The following is a 26,139-nucleotide window of genomic DNA, read 5'->3' on the forward strand; positions in this document are numbered from 1 at the left end:
ATGTACCCTAACTTAGTACAAGAGTAGGATAATGGTGGTTTCTTTATTCCTTTTATTTTTTCGTTCCCTTCTTGATCACCCCCTAACATTTTGTTGACATTTTAGCCTCAGGGAACAGTCTGTTGCGATTCTCCCATCTCTTTCCCATCTTTAACTATCACAACTCATTATCTTAACTCCCATTGGAATCATTTTCCTTACAGTTGCCCATAGTTAAATCTCTGCCATTCTTTACCCATTTCTGACCCATTTGCCTGTGAATCCACTCTACCAGTTTGGTATCTTCTACATGGATTATTAAAGTACCCTGTGCAATCATTGAGATCCACAGTGTGCTCCACCAAGCTGATCACAAATATTTGCTGATGACTATAATCCATTGTTTGGTCTCTGTACGGAGAAGCAGGAACACCTTGGTTCATTATTGTCCTCTATGCTCTTATTTGAATTTTATCTTCACAACAATTCTTTGGTTGTACAATCATCATTATTTCAGTTTTGCAGTTGAGGAAATTGAAGTTGTGGTGAAGTATCTTTTGCAAATTAAATTCCGTCGCAAATCTAAGGCTATAACCCATTACTAACTGCTAGTCAATGTTTCTTTCTAAAACTTAGTCACAGTAACTTCTAATTCTCTGACTATAAATTCAGTGCAGAAATTGCAGCAGAGCTGTTCTTTGTTCTGTAGCAACAAATGTATATTCAAAAAGGCAATCATTTCGTTTTTGTAAATAACATTTTTCCCTAGGAGAGATGTTGTGGGAATTTATATCATTCAAGAATGTATATCGATAATCAAACATAGCTAGCTTAAAAACATGAAGTGAAAGATTGGTTAGTACTCAATCAACTGAACTGTTTCTTTCTCTGCGGTATTGTGGTTCTTGACATGATTGCTGAGTTTCCAATTTGACACTTCTAGAGATCTGTAAATCAGGACACATGCTGAGTCCCAGTCTGTCATAGTGAGTCTTAGCATTGGTTATTTATTTCCCTTCTTTATCCAGCATCTACTTACTGGACAAATCAATTGAGAAGCTTTCCATGATGGCCCTTTGAAAGGAGAAATGCACACGTTTGGGTAGCTCTTCAATTACCAACATGCACAGATTGTCTGAGTTTATATGCATATATTTTATTATCATTTCACTTTTGCATGTCAGATGAATCTGGTATAAATGTAAATCTAACAGCATGGGCTCTAGTGACCAAGTACACTGCCATAATATATCTTTGGTCTATCAATAATATTCTGGGTACAGTGTTGCAAGTGTGATGAAATTCTGTAGTTTGAATTGTTGGCCCAGGCATGGACAATTAGCAGGTCCATATGACGTCCAGCTACCACAATGGCCCAGCTCCAAAACAGCAGCTTCTCTTTGATGATCTGCAGATTTTATGTTTACTTTAATTCCTTGACAAAGTGGAATATATATCACACTTCTGAAGTTTTCTTCTGTGTATGCTCCTGCAAGGTCTGCTCTTAGGACAGCTGTATCATTCAATTGCAGTGCTTTGTTTCTGTAGTTAAATAACCAAATAGCTGCTTCATTAGTCTCTAGGTGCTGATCTGTTTCTGTGAGTCTAGTCTTGTTCATTGGCCAATGAGTATTTCTGAGATGTTCTTTATCACACCAATCTAAGACCTAAATTATATGTATCCTTAACAAAACCATTGCATCTCTTATTATCATTAATATCTGCCAGTGATGCTTATTTCACAGGTTGCAGCCCTTTTGAAAAGATGAATTCTCCAATGTTGTATGCACAATACATTTTACAAGTCAAATCATACTTCATTAAATTTTTATTGGAGTACAATATACATAAGGGAAAATGCACATGTTATAAATGTTTAGCTTGGTGGGTTTGCACAAACTAAATACAACTGTGTAAACACCCCTCAAATCAAGAAACAGAATAATATACAGAACTCTGAAGCATCTGTCATGTCTCTTTCAGTGACTACCAGTCCCACGAGGATAACCATTATCCTGACTTCTGCAGTCATCTTACTTTTTCCTCTTTTTATATATTATATAAGTGAAATAGAACAGTATGCCCTTGTTTTTGGCTGGCTTCTTTCACTCAACATTATGTTTGTGAGGTTAATATATACTATTGCATAAGTTGTAGATATTTTATTCTTGTTGCTAGGTAGTATTATATTGGTAAATATACCACAGCGTATTTATCCACTTTCCAGTAGAGGGGAATTTGGGTAGTTTCCAGTTAGGGGAATTTGGGTAGTTTCCAGTTAGGGGAAGCTTCCAATTTAGTACCGGGGACTGGAACACCAGTCAAATATTTTAAATATACCTGACAAGTTGACTATTTAAATAAATCTTATGGTGAATTCTTTTGTAAAGGAAATAGTTTCTCCATAATTTCTGCTCTGCAAAATATATTTTCACATATGGGTATTTATTTCACAAGGGTCGATACTTCTGTTTACTGTCTTTCTAGCATTCATCTCTTTGTACTTATGTTAATAACAATATAATATTTTATTGTTGTTATTAGCTTCTGAAGCTCACTATGTTTTAAGATTTGAAAATACCCATAAAAATATCCTTATCTGAATTCTATATGGTGACTAACATAACACAATTTTTGAAAGAAAAAGGAAATTAGGGAAAGTTAATTTTAGCTATTCAAAGGCAAGAAAACAAATGTGAAGGAAGGGCAAGGAAAAGAAAACAAAAACCAAAACAATAAACAGTTCAAAGATAAAGAAAAAAATCCTTATCTGATATATACATATATTCTATATTACGCCATCTATATTTAATTAAAAGTACATACTGAGGCAAAAAGACATGCCAACAGATTCTCTCTGACCCACTGTCTATTTTAAGAATATTAGAGAAAGAAAGATCATGAATTATTTTTGGCTCACAAGAATTCCCCTCACATACCAAAATACTTTTTAATTTATGGATTTTTTTAATCAGATGAGAATATTCTACTAGTAAATATGATATTGAAGATGTTCTCTAACAAAAAATATGATTGATGCAGAGGCATTAAATCAAAAACAATGGGTGCCCAGAAAATACTTATTTTGCTTAAAATAGAGATCATGGAAAATAAAGAGGAAAATATGCAATTCTTTTTTTTTAAGTATTTATTTTAATTCAGGTTAGCTAGTATACAGTGTTATATTAGTTTCAGGTGTACAATATAGTAATTCGGCACTTCCATACAATACCTAGTGCTCATCACAAGTGTACCCCTTAATCTCCATCACCTGTTTCACCTATTCCCCCCAACCTTTCCCCTCCAGTAACTGTCAGATTATCCTTTATTGTCTGTTTCTTGCTTTGTATCTCTGTCTCTTTTGTTTTTTCCCCTTTTGCTTGTTTTTTCCATTCCTTAAATTCCACGTATGAGTGAAGTCATATGGTATTTGTCTTTCTTGACTTATTTAGCTTAGCATTATACTCTCTGTATCCATCCATGTCATTACAAATGGCAAGATTTCATTATTTTTTATGGCTGAGTGATATATATCTATATATCTAGATAGATAGATAGATAGATCTCACCTCTTCTTTGTCCATTCATCAGTCAATGGACACTTAGGCTGCTTCTATAGTTTGCCTATTGTAAATAATGCTGCCATAAACATAAGGGTGTATGTATCCCTTTGAATTAATGCTTTTGTATCCTTTGGGTAAATCCCCAGCAGTGCCATTGCTAGGTCATAAGGGAGTTCTAATTTTAACTTTTTGAGGAACTCTGTACTGTTTTCCAGAGTGGCCATACCACTTTGCATTCCCACCAACAGTGCATGAGGGTTCCTTTTTCTCTGCATCCTGACTAACACCTGTTGTTTCTTGTGCTGTTGATTTTCGCCATTCTGATAGGTGTGAGGTGCTCTTTGTAGTTTTGATTTGAACTTTCCTGATGACAAGTGATGATGAGCATAATTCTTCAACCAGTGTTCAATTTATGTAAACTTGAAATGCAACGAAGAGACAGTGACTCATTTTAAAGAAGAAAGACTCAAGGTCCTGAGCAAGAGTTAACTTTGAAACTGGCATTTTTACATCATTATAAAAAGAAAGTATGGATAATTAAAATAGTCTACATGTACAATTCATCTGACAGACAGTTACTGAAAGTATACCAGGCACCAAGCACTGGGCTGTGCACTAAGGGTTGTTTTTTTTTTTTATTAAATGAATAAAAATCTAACTTAGACTAGCTTCCCTCAGAAGGATGACCTTGAAACAGTGATTTGAGTGAAAGTGTTTTATTTGTAAGGTGATCCCATGAAATGCCAGTAAGAGAGTGGCACAGCAAAACAGGGAAAGAAGCCAATAATTGAGCCAATTATCAAGCAGGTTATTGCTATGGGCAACTTGAGTTCAACCCTGATGAGTGAACTCTGGGATGCAGTGAAAAATGCACCTCACAGTTGTCATCCACAAAGGGTAATTATCTTCCAACTCTCATTTATCATTGGCTGATTCATTTGTCAATTCCTTATAGTAAGATTTCCACCACTCCACTAAGATTATCTTTTGTATGGTCTTGAGGGAATTCCATGTGGTCAAATCCAATGGATACTTTTGGCATGGGCTTTGGGGAGTCTGACTATTTGGGTCCAAGTGTTAGCTCTCCCACTCACTATCTGTATGACCTTATGTCAATTCATTAATGCAGTCTATTTCTTCCTTTGTTCAATGAGAAGTAGCAACAGCAGCAGCATAAACAATGATAACCACCTCATAAGATCATCATAATGATTAAATAAATTAACACTCATACAGAACTTAAAACAGAGTTTTAAGCAGTATAGATATTCAAATAAATGTTAATTATTATGGCTTTTATTATCTGGCATGACATTTATGGCTTTTCAGAGTATTAACCAGGGGCACATGGGTGGCTCAGTGGGTTAAAGGCCTCTTTCTTTGGCTCAGGTCATGATCCCAGGGTCCTGGGATCAAGCCCCACATCGGGCTCTCTACTCAGCAGGGAGACTGCCTCCCTTCCTCTCTCTCTGCCTGCCTCTCTGCCTACTTGTGATCTCTCTCTGTCAAATAAATACATAAAATCTTTTAAAAAACAGTATTAACCACTTTTGAGTTTTTGCAATTCTTGTCCATGTTTTTATGAAAGTATATTTTTCAGGCTTTCCTCCTACTTTGCTAGCTATTCATTCATCTTATTAGCTACTTTTGCTTCATTCTGTCTTTATGTGTTGTATTTCTAGGACTTCATCTTACCTTTATGTTCTGTTCAATCTACATACCATGTCAGTGAGAACTCATTGAGGCTTTCATTACTTCTCTGTAGTAATTTCTAACCCTGGATTTCTCTCTCTCCCCAAATACACAGCTATACCATTATCCCTTCAGTCCAAGTGATTAAAATGATAATCCTATGTAGACGATTCTTAAAACCTCCCACTGAATAGGTCCAAAATGGAATTCATTATCTTTTTCCTGAAATGTTGTTCATCCTTTTTCTTTGGGTAGATACTGAATGACGCCTTTATCTGACAGGCACCAACCAGAAACCAGGGAATCTGTCTTGACTCCTTTGTTTCCCTACTGCTAAGCATAATGCCTGGTTATCTGGTAGATGGTAAATAAAATGGTGACTGGCAGGCTAGATGAATGGATTGACAGGTAGGTGTGCTGGGAGGGGTAGATGGATTGTTGAGTGAGTCTGTAGCCTGTAATTGTATTTAGTTAAATATTATCTGATGATTATGTACAGTTGAAGGTCAAGGATGAGAAAGCACACCCTTAGTGGGATACATACACCAATGAACCAGTTTTCCTTACTACATTACATACACATGACCCCTTTGGGATGAGTACTTTTGTCATTCTGACTGAACAAGCACTCAAATTGTATATTTGTCTGAAACAATGATCTGGGCTATGAAGTTTACTCCTCTTGCCACAGTGAAGAGACACATACTCACATAATAGGAAGAACTATCTTAATTTTTTCTCCTATGATGGATTTCTTTTTTTTTTCTCCTATGATGGACTTCTTAAATATAAAGATTATGTCTACTCTATGAACTATAAGATGTAGGAAATATTCACCGGCATGAATGCAAATGGCTTACCATATTTATATCAAAAAAGTTTGCTAGCATAATAAAATATCACTAATCAAGGCTGATTGATGCAAAAGCAAATTGGGATCAGAGATTTTTTTTAAGGAAAGCCAATTTTATTATTTTCATATACGTGTAGTATATAAAAATGGGCTAAGAAAAAAGGTACCAACTATGCAGAGTAAAATAACTGGCCATGATAAGTTGAAAAAATGGTATGTGATTGGAATATCAGTTATTTCTATGACTGACAGGGAATTATTTCAGAATATGTAAAGACATATTTTAAACAGCATTCTTCTAATAGTATTTATACTATTAATTTTGTGAACTAAAGATTAAATAGAAGACTAATTAATCACTGTAAATCTTACCTTAAATAGATGCCATACTACCTGTGGGGCAATAACAACAATGAAACAAACAATAAAGAAGGGTGCTCAAAGAATATATAGAGAGACTGACCTTTAAACAGAGGTCCGTGTGTTAACTCAAGTTGGAATATAGTATGTTGACGGGTTTTGCAATAACAAGCAAGCACCCAAACAGAAATGAACTCCCCAAAATAGTCATTTATGATGAATGCCACTCACCTGGTTTTACCTGTTTTAGGTACCAGATTCTTGATTTCATGTCACAACCACTAGTCTTCTAGGGTTTGTCTAGTTTTCATCCTTATTTTCAGAAAATCTCAACTACTTCTTTAACTCTTAACTTTATGGGGGCAACAATAGGGTCAATGAAGAAGGACTAAATTTACATCATGCAGCATAATTTTACAGTATTGTGCTGTGTACATTTTATTTGTCTATCCATACCCCCCTCTTCATCCTTTTCTTCTTTGGCCTCTACTCCGAGGGGCTGATCTATGTCATCACTGGACTCACATGCCCTCTGGCTTCCAGTTGGTTTACCCCAAGGAGAGAGAGGACAAAGTGAGATCAGGATATTTATTCTCCTGGTTCTCCCTAGTGGAGTTGCCTCAGGCCAATGGTGTCCCTTGGCAAAAGGTTACTGAGCTTCTCAAGGTGGATTCTCCTTGTCCTTCTCAGCTTCTGGCTACTTTTCCCTCCCCTGATTTTCTGGTCCTAGATATAGTAACAGCTCTACTGCCGCAAGACCCAATACCTTGTGTTCTCTTTGGTGATTTTCCTACATCCGGGTTATGTTGTAACTTAATCCTTTATAAATAAATCTTTCAGATTATCCAGGCCAGATCAGAGGAAAATGCATATCAAGCTAAGGTACTCCAGAAGACAGTGGGGAGACATTGAAGGGTTTAAATGAAGGAGTGGGATGATCAGATTTATGTTCATTATTACTCTCTCTGTAGTGTGGAGGTTGCATTACAAAACTGAGACTTGAGACAGGGGGCTATAAAGTCTACTACAAACATGTGGCAAAAAAATGATAGAGCTTTGCAGTAGGAATATATGAAAAGTGGGAAGGAGTCCTATGTGAGAGAAGTTAGTAACCAATTATACATGGTATTCATTGAGACCTCAAGAAAAATCTAGAATGTCAGGTTTTGCTTAAGGGATAAAGTTGATAGCGGGTTTATTACTTATTTTCCAAGACATTATTTCTATTTTATGAAAGCAACTTAAAGAAAAGATAATGTGGTCCATAAAAGATAAAAACAATGTGGTCATGTTTATTTTTAATATAAAATAAAGTACTTCAGAGCAGAATTTATAGAACATCTCCATCTTTGACTCACAATGATACAAAAAAAAAGATGATACAAAAAAAGACAGTATAGTCCTGTCTTACTTACAGAATATAACGAGTATGAATTCTTAGATATTGTTATAAAAAATTTACAGTAGGCCTATCTGCTCTTAGGTTGCCCCAGAAGAAGACCAGAGTGTGTGGTTTCTTTGGCAATTGAGGGAAATATCAGTAGGGAAGTGAGTAAGGCTTAAATATTCATATCCCAATATGTACTATCAGTCCTTGGTTCTGGGATGCTCCTGGGAGGTAGGATGTCAGGAATCATCGATTCCCTGGTATATCTAGCCTGAAACTTAGGTGGCAAAATGAATTCTTTGTGGCACTGCAAATCCTTCAAGGAATGAACTGCCAGTGATAATATCAGAAGTCAGGTTGTTGGGGACTGAAGCAGTAAGGGCAGAGGGATTCAGGCAGTCTGCTCTAGGACCTTTCTAAAAGATTTTCATATTTGGCTCAGGGGATTGAGAATAGAGAGAGTTAAATTTTTATATACACAACTGATATTCTAGGTTACCTTAAGGAAGATAACTTAACTTCATGTTTGCCATTGGACAAAGTGAGGATTTCTATTGTCCATTATCCTATCTGTAATACAATGAAGGATTTTTTAAATAAATAATGTGAAAAGTGAGATCATCTTTGAAGGTTAAGTTTCAAAGGTCTTCTCCAGGCTAGCATTTACTCCTATATATTCATTTTTCCTTCTATTTCAGTTGAAAGAATTCAGAGTCAGTGGGATGAAGTACAGGAACACCTTCAGAACCGGAGACAGCAGTTGAATGAAATGTTAAAGGATTCAACACAATGGCTAGAAGCTAAAGAAGAGGCTGAGCAGGTGTTGGGACAGGCCAGAGCCAAGCTCGAGTCGTGGAAGGAGGCTCCCTACACAATGGATGCAATCCAAAAGAAAATCACAGAAACCAAGGTTGGTATCATGATTATGTTCTTAAAATAAAATGCCAGTTATACTGGATAAAATTATAACTGTAGATTAAAATTTAATGATTTTTTAAAAGATTTTATTTATTTACTTATTTGACAAATCACAAATATGCAGAGAGGCAGGCAGAGAGAAAGAGAAGGAAGCAGGCTCCCCACTGAGCAGAGAGCCCGATGCGGGGCTCGATCCCACGATGCTGGGATCATGACCTGAGCCAAAGGCAGAGGCTTTAACCCACTGAGCCACTCAGGCGCCCCTAAATTTAATGATTTTTAATGTAAATTTATTAAAAGGAAACTAGATTTAAGCAGAAATGAACAGTAGGCCTTTTAAATTTAATTTCTTTTCAGTGTAACAGAATTCATTGTTTATGCACCACACCCACTGCTCCATACAATCCGTGCCCTCCATAATACCCACCACCTGGCTCCCCCAACCTCCCACCCCCCACCCCTTCAAAACCCTCAGATTGTTTTTCAGAGTCCATAGTCTCTCATGGTTCATCTCCCTCTCCAATTTCCGCCAACTCCCTTCTCCTCTCCATCTCCCAATGTCCTCGGTGTTATTTCTTATGTTCCACAAGTAAGTGAAACCATATGATAATTGAGTCTCTCTGCTTGACTTACTTCACTCAGCATAATCTCTTCCAGTCCCCTCCATGTTGATACAAAAGTTGGGTATTCATCCTTTCCGATGGAGGCATAATACTCCATAGTGTATATGGACCACATCTTCCTTATCCATTCTTCCGTTGAAGGGCATCTTGGTTCTTTCCACAGTTTGGTGACTGTGGCCATTGCTGCCATGAACATTGGGGTACAGGTGGCCCTTCTTTTCACTACATCTGTATCTTTGGGGTAAATACCCAGTAGTGCAATTGCAGGCTCATAGTAGCCAAAATAGAGATTAGAGGAAAACTCATCGCCAATATCAGTCTTAAAATTAATTTTATTTAATCCGGCTATCATAGACTGGTTTTCACATTACACCATCTTTTGAGATCACTTCATAGTTGATATATATACTTGTGTGATAGCATAAAATCAGTCATTTGGAATTAATTCCTTCCTAGTAAAAGTAATTGGTCCTTTCCTTCCTAAGTAAAGCCCTGAATGGAGAAGGGAGAGAAAGTGTAAAGATAAGGCAAGGATGAGGGGTCTTCTTACCTTCTCCTCCAGGTCTTTGATCTTCAGACCAATTTCCCTACTTCATTCTTTTCCTTCTCTTCTTCTTTTCCCCAAAAACTCCATCATATATCTGTCCAATTCAGAGTGTAGAACTCATTGTGATAAAAGAAGGAGAAAAGGGAAAGGAAATAATATTTGTTCACTATGTTTTATCAAGCATCATGCCTGGTGCCATACATGCTTTTTATTCTTTCAGACCTCATAGTTCTGGGTCAATTGGGAAAGACCTTAAATGCTAAACAGAGAAGTAACACAGTGAGAATATGATTAGATTGAGTATTTTATTAAAACCCTCTATAAATTTTTTTCCTGGTGTAAAAAGGCCTTCTGCTAAACAATCAGCTGAATCACAAGTTAGCTATGTCATCTGAGGAAAAAAAATTATATTGTGGTTTTCTTGGATGAAGTGACTTCCATTTCTAAATGAGTCAGTGTTTAGGCTGTGCTGAGCTGCATGGCATATGTATTTATGCTAGGTTTATTTGAAAAAAAAACCTGAAATCTCAATAGTTTAATATAATAAAGATGAATTCCAGTGGAGGTTGACGAGCGCTTCCTGAGAGCCCTTTCATAAATAGGGACTTAAGGAATCCAGGATTTTCCAGTTTTGTGATACTATCATCTTAAACTTAGGGCTGCCCACAGTCACTGCAGGAGAGTAAGAGAGAATGTGACCAGTTTATCCATGGGGTTCTATGGACAGGCCTGGAGATTATGTGCATCACCCACCTCCCATTGATCAGAACATGTTCCCATCTTAACATCAGGAAGAGTAAATGGGAATAGTGAGCTAATGAGCTTGTAGCCAGCCTCAGCCATAGCTACTTCCAAAGGAGCTGTGCTGCTATGAGGATAAGATTTTTGTTCATATGACAGGAATGTTAGAAAGTCACATAGGATTTTACAGACTCATCATTACTTCTGTTGGAAGCAGCTATGTCTTTCACAAGATGCTTGCTGCCACTAGGATTTTCTTTTTTGGATGAACATAGAAGGCATAGGAATTTCTAATGGTGATATTCCCAACTCTTGGTTTGACTGTGGAATAAAATTCATGCAGCTGTTCTTGAAGACTCGGGTCTTATCCATAAGGTACTCAGTATGTTATACCATTTCTTTTTCCTGTCCAAAAACTGAGGATTCTATGAATCTAGCAGATCTTGGAAGAAAGCATTTAACTGGTGGGAGGAATTAGCAGGGAAAAAGGGTTTGGGCTGGACCCTTGAGTTAGAATAAGGAAAGGAGAAATGAGAGGCATATTGTGATAAATTTGATAAGGGCAAGAAGACTGCAAGTTGTCACATGAGAAATCACAAAACCTACAAGAATCTTAAAGTGATGGCAAGAATGAATAGGGTTTTGTAGCCCCTAGAAAAGCAAGGGGCTGGGGCCCCTGGGTGGCTCAGTGGGTTAAGCCGCTGCCTTCGGCTCAGGTCATGATCTCAGGGTCCTGGGATCGAGTCCCGCATCGGGCTCTCCGCTCAGCGGGGAGCCTGCTTCCCTCTCTCTCTCTCTGCCTGCCTCTCCATCTACTTGTAATTTCTCTCTGTCAAATAAATAAATAAATAATCTTTAAAAAAAAAAAAAAGAAAAGCAAGGGGCTTTAAATAAGAAATGAAAAGAAAGGTAAAAGAAAATATGAAAGGATAAAACAAAACAATTTCATCATCCAAACAAGTCATATGTTTTAAACACCTAAAACAAAGACAAGATGATATACTTGCTATCATTGTTACACTTTCAAAATAAAAAAACTGCTTTTCAAATGTCAGTCTAAAACTACATCATAAAAATGGCTCAGCCATTATCTATAGGAACTGATGTTTTTGTTTGTGTTATATGTTATATGTTACAAATTCAACTATGTATATAATTTTATATACATAATTATATATATACATATATATAGTTGCACTTTCACTGTATGTTCATTATCTAAAGATGACCAAAGCTGTAATTTTTCCATCAATTCCCTAAATGACATATGCTAAAGCTAAAAGTAATCCTAATGCTAATACAAATATTTAGAAAGTACTTGTTCATTGTAAAAATTGTGCTAATCATTTTATATATATTGGCTTAATTTTACCCTCTGAGGAATCTTCCATGAAAACTATTATCATTCCCAGTTTATGGGTGAGAAAATTGAAGCCTAGAGAAGTTCAGAAACTCCTCTTAAAAATCATAGAGTTACGGGGCGCCTGGGTGGCTCAGTGGGTTAAAGCCTCTGCCTTTGGCTTGGGTCATGATCCCAGGGTCCTGGGATCCAGCCCTGCTCGGGCTCTCTGCTCAGCAGGGAGCCTGCTTTCCCCTCTGTCTCTGCCTGCCTCTCTGCCTACTTGTGATCTCTCCCTGTCAAGTAAATAAATTTTAAAATCTTTTTAAAAAATCATAGAGTTACGATATGAATGCGTAGAAATTAATCTTGCAGATGACCTCACAGATTTTCTCCTCTACCCATTATCTTCTATGTGACTAAAACAAATCAAGAAAACACTGTGAAGATCAGAAAAGGAGACAACTGTAATTATGAATTGACAAATAAGATCACATTACTGATAAGCCAACAGGTGGGAAATGAAAATGATGAAACAGTATACTGGGGAGAGGTTTTCACATTCTGTTTTACTATGAAAAACTAAAAAGAAAATTGCAAATTATAGCTTCTTTTTAATGAAACTACAATTTTTAATTCCTCTAAAAGTCAGGGAGTATATAAAATGGAGATTTGGCCTTTGTGTCTAATACATTATCACTACTGAGTGGTAATAGCTGGCTTATCTCTTACAATTTTCTTTTATGAAGAAAAGATGAAAATAGACATAAATAAGCATTGGATAATTTGAACAGAATCTCCTAGTTCCATAAATTCTTTCTGAGTCTCCGTGCCTAAGATTAGCAGGAGAGCTGGTGAGCCTCGTAAGGCGATCATCAGGCTGTGTCTACGGAGGCGGAGAGCTGTGATTAAACGAGCCAGCCTCCCTTGCAGCAACGTCACTGATGACTACCCTCACTGTCACAGTGAAATGGTTCCAAAGGCAAGCACCAGTAGTATTATACTCTTTGAAAATTTAAACCAGTCATTGTACCTGAACTAAAGAAAAATTCATCTACAATTCTGATATTTTTGTGATTCATCATTGCTCATCTTTGTAATCTCTTCCATTTCTTATCTACATACTTTCATTATCCTCATGAGGGAGATAAAATTTTGAATTCTGACTTTAAACTTAGTGTCCTTACATAAATACCTATAGATGTTGCTTTATAACTTTAGATAATTAGCATTTTAAATACTTCACAGTATCTCATTAAGTTCTGCCCTTCACCATCTCCTTACTGATTGGACATTCAGATAGCCTCCTCCTCTTGCTTAAAAAATAGTAGCAGAGAAAAGATGGGGACAAGAACAAGCCCATCACAGGAGAGGAATCAAGTTTCCGATAGCATCCAGGGACAATCCATCTGAAAGCATGGTCAGGCTGGAAGGAAATGGCAATGAGAGTGTCTCGATTTATCAAAAGAACAAGCTATAGGCAGCCCATCATGTTGATGATTAATGAGCAGTTCATTAAGAGATGTCCATAATATATGTAGTTTCTTTCCCACAGAACCCTTAATTTTTTGGAAACAGAAACATAATGCGAGGAAGTAGCTAATTCTGTGAACCACATGGCTTTATTTCATCTTCGCCATGGCCCTAGTAAAACAATAATTTTTTTTAAGGTGAAAAGACAGATGTTAGGGAAAAATCATACAGGATTTCCATTTTAATCAAACTCCCTGCCAATAAGCTATGACAGAATCCTATGAGGGATGATGCCATTTAACTTTCATAAGAAGTAAGATGGTGTGACATTGGCACCTAAAACTGCCAGCAGCGGTCATCATGGGATTTATTTTATTTGGCAGAATCTTGGTTGACTTCACAACCTGTTCCCCAGGCTATTAAGATTGGCCCAAACTTGGCATTGAATTCCTTGGAAAAATTATTTCTTGATGATTTTAAGCTTTCTTTTCCAGTGTCAAGAGAGATTTATCCAGGCTCAGAGTTTTCATTTATTTTTTCCCCTTTCAGCTTTTGAAAGAGAAATTCCTTTTTTGTCTGCTTTGTGATTGCTTTTGTGTCAAATTCAGCATAAAAGCTTTTCAAACGTGACGGCATTAGCTGTTTTGTGCTTGGCTGAGCTAAGAGTACATGAATTCAATAGAGAAGTGAAATCTTGTTTGAGCCTAGCTGATTTGGCTCTATAATACTTAAAACTATCTGAGGCGAGAAATCCAATAATTTATCAAATTATTAAATAAACATTTCCAAGGCTGCAAAATATCTGTGTTTTGAAGACATTCTTTAGGGAACTTGAAAGATAGATATACTATAATCAAGTAATTAATTTTAAAAGTGAATTTGTTATATATAGTAAATACAGTCAGTATTTGAGGATCTCAAATTATTTTACTAGGAAAGGAGCTAATGAAGAACTTTTTTCAAATATGGAATAAAACACTGCAGTTTTAATTATTTGGTGGGATGGGTGGAATTAGATCATATCCTTATGTGCCATAAGGATATGTACAGTAGTGGAAGCTGAGTTCTTCTTACACATATTTTATTTACTTTTTGACTTGCACAAAATTAAATCAGCAAATTGATTCACACTGGTAATGTGAGGTTTGGATTTCTGATACTGTAATGAAAAGCATCAGAAATCTTCTTGCCAGGACCTACAATTTCTTCATGATTAAAGAGAAAGAATCAATAACCTAATTGTACTTTTTCTCCCAAAGTATGTATGAAGTTATTAAACTTCTCAAAGCATGCAGCCAGAGTGTTTCCTAAATCACTGATGGAGTAGAGGAAGTAATGGGCTAGTTTCCCCAGGTATTGCTATACTATATAAATATTTAATGCACAGTCACCAAGACTTGAATAGTATTATGCTCTGATTACACCATATTTTACCTTGTTTCCTTTTCATAGTCTAACTTATATCATGCTCAAAAATATAATGTAGCAAGTCTGTAAACATATTCCTCCATAAAAGCAACAAATTGCAAGAATTGTCAAAATTGCCTTTTCCGAACTCTGGAAATTAACCAGAGGTTGACAGCATTTTATAAACTGCTGAACCTCAGTAAGAACAGCAGGGTTTGAGGCTTTTTAACTTGGCCTATTCCATCACTTTCTCCCAGCTCCACAGTAGCTTTGAGAATCAGCAGGCTTATAGCCACTAGAGAGGGAAGACCAGGATTGGAGTTCCTCAGAAAGACCCATTTCATTCCCAGAGCTTTATTACTATTTGACCTGTCTTGCAGCTCCCTAGAACAAACCTATACACAAGGCCTTGTCATTTATTATTTGACTGAGTTTGCACTAACTCCCAGAAAAAGCCCTATCCCCACAGTGTCTATCCCAAACAAACAGCAGCATTGTTTAAATAGTAACCACCTGAGGCTGTGATACCAGTTGAGATAATCATGGTCTAGGAAAAAACTGAAAAGGAAGATTTGGGGAATGAGATGTCCTCAGAGGTATTTTAAAAGCTCTGACATATTCCTGGGGGGAATCTACAAGGCTACATGCATGTTTTACCAAATAGAGACTATCAATAAAGAGATATAAATTATGAACAGGAACCAAATAGAGATTCTGGAGTTTAAAAGTATAATAATTAACATTTTTAATAGAGGAGCTCAACACCAGATCTGAGCTGGCAGAACTTGGTCAATAGGGATAATCCACCCCAAGGAAAAAGGAGAAAAAAATAATTAACAAAAAATACAGGAAGCAAAAACTAACGGAATTGAGGGAAGAAATAAGCAGTTCAACAAGAACAAAGACTTCAGTACCCTACTTTTAACAATGGATAACCTGGGCAGAAAATCAATAAGGAAATAGGAGACTTCGAAAAACACTATGAACTAGCAAGGCCTAACAATCACGCATAGAACATTCCACCCAATAATAACAGAGTATACATTCTTCTCAATTGCACATGGAAAATTCTCCAGGAATATGCTATGTCATAAAACAAGTCTTACTAGATTTAAAAGGATTTTAATCACATAATGTAGATTCTCTAACCATAAGTAAATTAAATGAAACAATCTGAGGTGTTTGAAGTGGCGGGCGGGTGGGAGGTTGGGGTACCAGGTGTTGGGTATTATAGAGGGCACGGCTTGCATGGAGCACTGGGTGTGGTGAAAAAATAGTGAATACTGTTTTTCTGAAAATAAATAAATTGAAAAAAAATTAAATGAAATTAAAAATAACAAAAGTAAATTTGGGAAATTCACAACTATGAGAAAATGATACAGTACATTATTAAATAATAGGTCAAAAAAGAAATCACAAAAGAAATGCAAAAATACTTTGAGATGAATGGGCATAAAAATAGAACATACTAAAACTTATAAGATGCATCTAATGCATGTTTGGAGCAATATTTATAACTGTAAATAACTGTATTGAAAATGAATGATCTTGGGGTGCCTGGGTGGCTCAGTTGGTTAAGCATCTGACTCTTGATTTGTGCTCAGGTCATGATCTCGGGGTTGTGCGATGGAGGCGCACATCAGCTTCATGCTAGGCATAGAGCCTTCTTAAGATTCTCTCTCTCCCTCTGCCTCTCTGTCCTCCTTCTCTAAAAACAAGAGAAGAAGAAGAAAGATCTCAAATGAGTATCCCAATCTTCTACCTTAAGTGGTTAGAAAAAGGAGATTAAACCTAAAGCAAGAAGAAAAAGGAAATAATAAAAATTAGAGGGAAATCAATGAAACAGAGGAAAGAAAAGTGAGAAAATCAAAAGAATTAAAAGTTAGTTATTAGGGGAAAAAAGTTAGTTATTAGAAAGATCAACAATATTGACAACCCTTTAGGTGAATGACTTAAGAAAGAAAGAAGAGAAAGAAAGCTCAAATTACTAATCTTACAAATGAAAAAGGATACACCACTACCAACCTTATAGAAATAAAAAGGATTATAAGAGGTTATTATGAATGGGAGAAATAAGAAATATGAATAGACATAATCAGTGTAGAAATTGAATCAGTAATTTTAAAACTCTTCCCAAGAAATGACCCAGGCCCAGATGGCTTCACTGGTGAATTTTACCAAATATTTAAAAATGAATTAATAACAGCCTTTCACAAACTATTCCAAAACATGAAAGAGAAAGGAATATTTCCCAACCAAAGATATGACAGGAAAAAAAAAAACACTAGAAATCTGGGAGAAGGGGGGTGGGGTTATGGACATTGGGAGGGTATGTGCTTTGGTGAGTGCTGTGAAGTGTGTAAACCTGGCGATTCACAGACCTGTACCCCTGGGGATAAATATATATGTTTATAAAAAATAAAAAATTTAAAAAAAAAAACACTAGAAACAAATATATCTCATGAATATAGACTCAAAAAACCTTAAGAATAATACTATCAAACCTAGTACAGCAACATATTGAAAGGACTATATACGACAACCAAGTGAAGTTTATTCCAGGAATACAAGGTTAGTTTAACATACAAAATTGAATCAACATAAAGATTTTTCTTGACTTATGATGAGGTTATGTCTCAATAAACTTATCAAAAGTTGAAAATACCATAAGCCAAAAATACATTTAATACACCTAACCTAACAAACATAGCTTAGCTAGCCCACCTTAAATGTGCTCAGAACACTTACATTAGTATACAGCTAGGCAAAATCATCTAACACAAAACCTGTTTTATAATAAAATGTTGAATATCCCTTGTAATTTATTGACTACTGTACTGAAAGTAAAAAACAGAGCAGTTATATGGGTACAGAATGGTTATCAATGTATCAGTTGCTTATCCCTCAAGATAACATGGCTGACTGGGAGCTGCAGTTTACTGCCACTGCCCAGCATTATGAGAGAATATCATACTGCATACCATTAGTCTTAGAAAAGATCAAAATTCAAAATTTGAAATATGCTTTCCACCAAATATGTCACTTTCACACCATTATAAAGTGAAAAAAAATCCTAAGTCAAACAATCATAAGTTGGGACTGTCTATAATGTATCATAGTAGTAGAATAAATGACAAAATCCATTCAGTCATCTCAATAGTTGCAGAAAAAGCATTTGACAAAATCCAAACCCTTTCATGGGGAAAAAAACCCCACATTCAACAAATTACTAATAAAATGTGTTGTAGGCTGAATAGTGTGTCCTTAAAAGTGTTGAAGGCCCAAACCCTGGACCTTATTTGTGTCCTTATTTGAATAGGGTCATTGCAGATGTGGTCAAGTTAGGATGAGGTTGGAGCAGGCTGGGTTCTTAATCACATATGACTCGTGTCCTTATAAGAGGAGGAAAAGAGGCATACACGGAGAGAAGAATGCCATGTGAAGATACTCACCCACTCACCATAGGGGCAATACCAGGTGACATCAAAGGCAGAGATGAAAGTGTTGCCACTGTAAGACAAAAAACAGTGAGGATTGACAAGTACCCCTAGAAGTTAGGAAGAAGCAAGGAAGCATTCTTCTTTACAGGTATTACAGGGAGTGTAGCCTGCGACACCTTGACTCCAGAACTGTGAGACAAAACATTTTGCCATTTTAAGCCACCCAGTTTGTGATACTTTGTCTTGGAAGTCCTAGGAAAATAATACAGAAGGAAAATTGCTTAACCTGATAAAGGGCATCTGAGCAAAGCCTACAATTAACATCACAGTAAAAGACTGAATGCTTTCACCTATGATCAGGAACAAGGTAAGGATGGTTGCCCTCTCCAGTTCTATTTACCACTATAATAGAGTTCAGGCCACAGCAACTGGGCAAGAAAAATAGATGAAAGTCATCCAGATTGGAAAGGAAAAAATAAAACAATCCATTTGCAGATGACATGATCTTATATACAGAAAATCCTAAGGATTATACCAAAAGAGTATTAGAATGAATAAATTCAACAAGTTTACAGATTATAAGACCAAAATGCATAAATCAATTGCTTTTCTATATATAAGCAATGAGTAATCTGAAAAATGAAATGCAGAAAACTATTCTGTTTATAATGGCATAAAAAAAAAAACTTACAGGACACCTGGTGGCTCAGTCAGTAAAGTGTCTGCCTTCAGCTCAGGTCATGATCCCAGTGTCCTGGGATCAGAGTCCCACATTGGGCTCCTTGCTCAACAGGGAGCCTGCTTCTCCATATGCCTGATGCTCCCCCTGCTTATGGTTGCACTCTCTCTCTCTCTCTCTCTCGCTCTCGCTCTCACTCTCGCTCGCTCTCTCTCTCTAGCAAATAAATAAAATATTTGAAAAAATACTTAGGAATTTAAAAAATGCAAATTATATACCACCAACTACAAAGCACTGTTGAATGAAATTAAAGAAGACCTAAATAAATGGGAAAATGTCTCATGTTCCCAGATCAAAAGACTTAATATTGTTAAGATAACAATATCCTCAAATTGATCTATACACTTTATGCCATCCTCATCAAAATTCTAGCTGGTCTTTCTGCATAAATAGACCAGTGGATCCTAAAAATACTTACTGAAATACAAGGGACAAGGAATAGCCAAAACAACTTTGAAAAACAGCAAAGAGGACTCACAATTCCCAATTTTAAAACACTACAAAGCTACCGGAATCAAGACAATATGATGCTGACAAGAAGCTAGAAATAAAGATTGACGAAATAAAATTGAAAATACAGATGTAAAGTCTTGCTTTTAAGGTCAATTGATTTTTGACAAGATTGCTAAGATAATTCAATGGCAAAACAATAGTCTTTTTAAACCCTTGTGCTTGGATAACTAAATATTCACATACAAAATAATGAAGTTTGACCCCATGTAACACCATACACAAATATTACCTCAAAAATGGATTATGATAGAGCTAACTATAAGAACTAAATGTTTATTTTTTTAAAAAAATATATTTTTAGAGAGTGAGAGTGAGAGAACAGAGGGGGCAGAGGAAACGGGAAGGAATCCTCATGCAGACTTGCTGCTGAGCATGGAGCCCAACAGGGGGCTTAATCCCAGGACCCTGAGATCATGACCTGAGCCGAAATCAAGAGGCAGACACTTAACAAACTGATGCACCCAGGTGCCCTGAGAACTAAAACTTTTAAAACTGTTATAAGACAACATATTAGTATGATGACTTAGACAATGTTTTCTTGTCTATGACACAAAAAGCAACCAAAATTAAACTTTTATACTGCAAGAGATATAAAGAAAGTATGAAGATAACCCACAGAATGGGAGAAAATATTTGCAAATATCTGATAAGGGACTTGTATCCAGAATACATAAAGAACTTTATAAATCAACAAGAACTAAAAAATAGCCCCATTACAAATCAACAAATGATTTTAAAAGTTCTTCAAAGAAGATGTACAAATGCACCATAAGCCCATGAAAAGATACTCAGCATCATTAGTCATTAGGAAAATACAAATGCAAACCATGACATGCCATTTCATACTCACTAGGTTGGTTGAAATAAGAAAGATGATAATAAGTGTTGACAAAAATGTGGAATAATTGAAACCTCATACATTGCTGTTGGGAATGTGAAATGGTACAACTTTGGAAAAAAGTTTAGCAGTTCCTATAGATATTAAACATGAAACTATATCTGACATAACAGTGCCATACTCAGGTATGTATCCAAGAGAAATAAAAACATACATCCACACAAAACTTTTATACAGATGTTTGTAGCAGAGTTATTTGTGATAGCCAAAAAGTGGAAAAAACCCTCGTTTGTCAACTAAGGAATGATTTTTTTTAAGGTGATATATTGCAATGGAATATAATTTGGAAATAAAAATCACTAAAGTGCTGGTACCTGCTATAATATGGATGAACCTCAAAAACATTATGCTGGGTGAAAGAAGCCAATCACAGAAGACTACATAGTGGTTGAGTCCATTTGTATGACATATTCAATAAAGGCTAGGGGACGGAGAAAATAGACAATGGAAAGTGACTCTTAATGGTACAGGGTTTCTTTTGGGTTTGAAGAAAATGTTCCAGAATTAGATTGTGGGGGTGTCTGGGTGGCTCAGTCAGTTGAGTCAGTCTGACTCTTAATTTTTGGCTCAGGTCATGATCTCAGGGTCCAACTCCTGATTTCAGTCCAGATCATAATCTCAGGGTTGTGGATCCAGCCCCACATTGGGCTCATAGGGAGTCTGCGTGAAATTCTCTCTCCCTCTGCCCCTTCCCAACCCCCTAAAATAATAAATAAATCTTTTAAAAAATTAGATTGTGGTGATGGCTTTGAGTATACTAAAAAACACTAAATTATACACTTAAAATGGGTAGATTTTATGTTATGTGAATTATATCTCGAAGTTGCTTTCAAAAGGTGCATGTCTACATGTCATTAAGACTACAGATCTTTTTCTTGTCTCTTCAAGTTTATAAACTGCTTTAGAAACATAGTTTCTGAAATACATATTAGCAACAGAACCTCTTCTGTATGAATCATTATACTAGCTTATTCTATCCCTCACCCTGGCCTCATATTATTTGGAGATGTTAGATGACCCTTCTGGAGTTAGGGTTGTACCTGACTAGCTATACCTGTCAGGATAGTCCAAGTTATACCACACTAACAACCTTCAAATGTAGAAGCTCAACACAAACTTTATATTTTACTCATGTTACATGTCCATTGTAGATTCACAAGAGGGTTCTACTTAGCTTAGTCAGACAGGGACCAAGGCTGATAACAGCTGGGTCTTGATATATACTTCCATGATTAAGGAGGCAGGGTACATGAATAATATCATCAATTCATAAACCTTCTGCCTGAAAGTGACAAGTAGCCATAATCAGTTACATAGCCATCCCCAGTTCAATGGGGGTGTGGATGGCTTGAAAAGGCACTGAATGTTTGTGGACAATAATGTATTATACCACAGTAGGCTCACGGGGTTTGAAAAATAGCCAAGAAAAATGCCACTTTGTAGAGATCTATCATCTGGCATTTTCTCTGGAGTAATTTCCACCCAACCATTTCCATATCCTCTCAACCAGACTTCTCTTAGATGCCTGGGGTAGCTGGGTGATTTCTTAATTACAACACTACTTAAGCCTTTTAATAAAGTCAGCAAATTAAAGAGAAAGCCCAGATAAAGAGAATGCTTTCTAAAATGTCATAATGAAATTAAGGTAATGAAGTACTTGGAGGGCTCTCCTCCCTTCTTTTTGTATAAAACTTATTCCAAAGAAGCTGGAAGAGAAATGGGGCCTGAAAGTAAAGAGGGAGGAAAATAAATTGTATGCCATTAGTTTAATTATGAAAATTCATTACATGAAGCCATGTAAGACAGAAAATAATGGAACTCTAATGGGTTGGCCGATAACACATTTACTAGCCTGCTCTCAGCTTGTAGTCATTGTTGAAAGGACAAAAAAGTAACAACTTTGGTATGTAGTCCTCAAAGCTATTGGAAAGATTAATCATTTCCAGTAAGCTGGAAAATGAGGGCCATTTTCTTAAATAGTATCTCCTGTATAGAGTGTTAGCTTCTGAAACAGAGATGTTTGGTAATGTCAGAGGTTTAATAGATGAATAGTGAAGTTAATGGTGAGAGGCTTTACTTTTGAAATAGCTTCCTTACAGATATTTTAACATTTCTATTATAAATCCATAAAGAGGTTTTATAGGTCATTTTAATTCACACAAGCAAGAAAGAGTGTTTCTTTTTCCCAATAGAGAATTATAGAACATTAATTCATACTTAGGACTGAATTGTTTAGTGATTTTTTTAATAAACCAAATCTGTGTTTTTTCTGCTGTCTTTGTTTGCCAATGTCTTACTTTATTATACACAGTAATTTTCCAATCATGCTATAATCATGAAGGAGACTGTTTTACATTCTTTGGTGTTCAGTTATAATAAGCTCAGTCATTTATGTTAAATTCCTTTAAATGGAAGTGTATCTTCTTTAGCTAGATTGAACCCTGAATACTGGAGTCAAGAAACTTGCATTTTTGTGATGCCTCTATCACTGATTAGCTTTGTCATCAACAAGTCACTTAAACTTTCAGAGGTTTTCATATTATCGGATGGACAATTATGGTACTGGGTCAGAGAAAAGGAAAGGGATAGTGGATAACAAAAGATGAAAGTGGATGTGTGAGTGGGGTCCTATACTGGAGAGCCTCATAATTTAAAGAGAAAGTTTACATTTTGTCTTGTAGGTAAGAGGGAGCCACTGAAAGTTTTTACAGAGGAGTGATATGGTTCTATTCGTATTTCAAAATATTACTTGAGCAGCTCTTTGGGGATGGAAGGACTGGTTTGAGTTGGAGGAAAGGAGCTAATAAAAAGGTTGTTGGAGAATCTAACCAAGAAATAATGAGAACCTAAATTAAGGCAGTGACAGTGGAGGTAGATGACTTGGCTAAGGAGAAAATTGTGATAAAACCCTTCTTTGGGTATGCTCTCTGTTTCCTCTTCCAGTTAAGGGTCAGTTACACTACAGGTGGAAAAATTTGGGTTAAGGACAGAACCTTGGAGAACATCAACATTTAAGAGAAAGATAGAAAAAGAACAACTGAAATCACAAGAGATTTGAGAGGAGACCCAAAGAGAGAGGGCTAAGAAAGGATGGAATCTCAAGAAGGGACTAACCAGTAGCACTAGTTGCTGCAAATAAATTAAATGAGAACCTAAGATTTACCCCAGACATTGGTCACTGCATCAGTTAACTATTTTCGCAAACATTCTACATACCAAAACACTTCAGAATGTCAGTGGCATACAACAGTAAACATGTACTTTTTAATGAGTTGACAGCTTGGGTGGGGTGCTGCAGCTTGCTTGGGTGGCTCCCCTCCACGGTCACTCTTCCTTTACCAGGGATGATCAGGGTAGCCCCAGGGATGTTTATTTATTGGTGGTAGCTGAAACACATTAAGGGCTAACCACACTGAAGGAGCACATTTCAAGCCCCTCTTGTATCAGTTCTATAAACACCCCATTAGGATTAGGAAAAACAAATCATAAGGCCAAGATCACTGACAAGGGCCAGGAACTCACCTCTGCTGCCTGTAGCAGGAAATTAGAAGTTAAATAGCAAAGAACGTGGGTACAGGGTGGGGTAAAGAATCGGGGCCACTAATCCAATTTACCCCAATGATGTGTCAGAATAGTTTTAGTGGGGTGGTGTTGGCACAAGCCTGATTTTGATGAGTTGTACAGGGGCAGGAATGTAATCAGTGAACATTTGCTTTCTGAGGAGCTTAACTATGAAAGGAAAGACAAGGACAGGGTGTAGGTTTTGTTGTTGTTGTTTGGAGATGAAGGGGTTGGAGGAGGACTCATGTTTGAAGGCTGTGGAGAAAGACCCTGCAGAGAGACAAGAGACTGAAAAGGCATAAATATCCCAGAATAGATGAGTGTCCAGACAGAGGGATCTGCTTCCCATCGCACAAGTCATCTCTTCCTTTGAGACTAAAAAGAAAGATGCAAGATATCATCTCTATTTAGTGAAATGTGTGCTTGTTAAGTTAAGCTGTGTCATTGTAGGCCATGCCTTTTGGTGTGAGATTTCTTCCAGTTTGGACCATCAGGGTTCAGTCTGGAAACCACGCTAGATATTTCAGAGGAAATTTAACACCGATGAGTGGTTCCATGGCTAATGGAAGAGCTAAGAAACCAAGTAGGAGACAGTAGGGTAGCCCGGAGGTTGGCAATATCAGGAAGCTGTTGGCCACCTCAAGGGCCAAAGGGCCAACCAATGTTACCAAAGTCCAGAAACTGGAATCACCTGGTGCTTACTCAATAACTGTGGGGGCAGCACAGTGGGTCCTGACACTACAAAGGGAAGGGCTATCCTTTAAGAAATGGAAACATGAAGAAGACTCTGTCCATGGAGAGAGAAAGAGAAAATATACTTGAGTTTCCCCCTTCTCCTCCTCTTCCATTTCCCACCAAGATCTCTCACTGGCCTAACCAATCTAGAAGCCAACTGACAAGAAATCCTGGGAAATTCTCTTCTCCCAAGGGGTTAGTTCATCTGCAATATTGAGTAGAGTAGGAGATTGCCAAAGAAGGGATCTAAAAGCTAAGAAGATCTTCCACTGTTAGCTCACAGAGCTAGATTTTTTAATGAATTTCTTAGTTCATGTATGCAGACACAGTATCTTAACAAAACAGAGAAACCTAATATATGTAGAACTTTTTGTCCATAAATACATTAGGATCCTATTTTATAATTTTCTGAGCAGAATTATTTGGATTTTGGCCTCATGACAAACCTGAGGCATAGGCAGAATAAGTCACTCCATTCTATTTTACTCACAACAAAGCTGGGACTCCTTAGGTTAATGACTTTCTTAAGATCAAACAGCAAAACAATGGCCAAACAAGACTTCCTGGGAAAATGCCTTTTCATTACTCTGTGTTGCCTTTCATGAAGCTTCTTTGAGTCACGGTTATTAAAATGTTAAACTCGGGTTCATCTGGAACAAATGGTAATTTCATTTGTAGGTGACCATCCCAAAACATGTTATATAAGAAAACCTCAACAACACTCAACTGAAATTTTTAAATTATAAGTCTATGGACTCACATTTATCTCCTGAATTAAAGGAAGTCTTTTAGATAAGCTATGGCATTACTGACAAGGTCTATAAAACAGTGAGTCCCTTGCTTTGAGGTCGATAGAGGCTTATCCTGTGTTGAATACAGTGTGGCTCATTCAAAATAGTAGTAATAGCAGTAGAATTATTATTATTATTATTAGTAGTAGTAGTAGTAGTAATAATAGAAAGGGTAGTAACAATCAGAATAATTGAGTTCTTTGAATGTGTCAGTCACCATTCTGAATGTATCCCCTGGATTTTCTTAATGAACCCCCATGAAAATCTTTGAGGTAAATGCTGTTACTATACCCATTTGAGGAAGAAGGAAACAGAACCACAAAGAGAACAAATAACTTTCCCATTTGTCACATAACCAGGAAGTGATCAAGCTAGGATCCAAACACAACAGGCTGATTCCTAAAAAGAATTCTTACAAATAAAAAATGAGGAAAGACAAACATTAAAATGAAAAATTTTTAATACTCGAAGTTCTTGAAATTAATTCAGGTTGTCCCATAGCTGACAGTCATTTTTCTGCCTAAAATGCTGTGTATAAAATACCAAGCACGTATTAACAGCAGAACCGTATTAGGTTTGA

General features: G+C 36.5%; 1 protein-coding gene across 7 annotated transcripts in view; it reads left to right on the top strand.

The window, feature by feature from the left end:
- Positions 1–26,139, top strand: part of DMD (dystrophin) — a 1,990,807-nt gene that overhangs the window by 1,432,284 nt on the left and 532,384 nt on the right. For all 7 annotated transcript variants that reach the window (XM_044235639.1, XM_044235638.1, XM_044235634.1 and 4 more), the window contains one exon: positions 8,533–8,744. In XM_044235639.1, coding sequence (XP_044091574.1) covers positions 8,533–8,744 — 212 coding nt within the window. The remainder of the gene's footprint in view (positions 1–8,532; positions 8,745–26,139) is intronic.

Source organism: Neovison vison, chromosome X (genome assembly GCF_020171115.1).
Source record: "Neovison vison isolate M4711 chromosome X, ASM_NN_V1, whole genome shotgun sequence".
In the NCBI taxonomy this organism is placed as follows: domain Eukaryota; kingdom Metazoa; phylum Chordata; class Mammalia; order Carnivora; family Mustelidae; genus Neogale; species Neogale vison.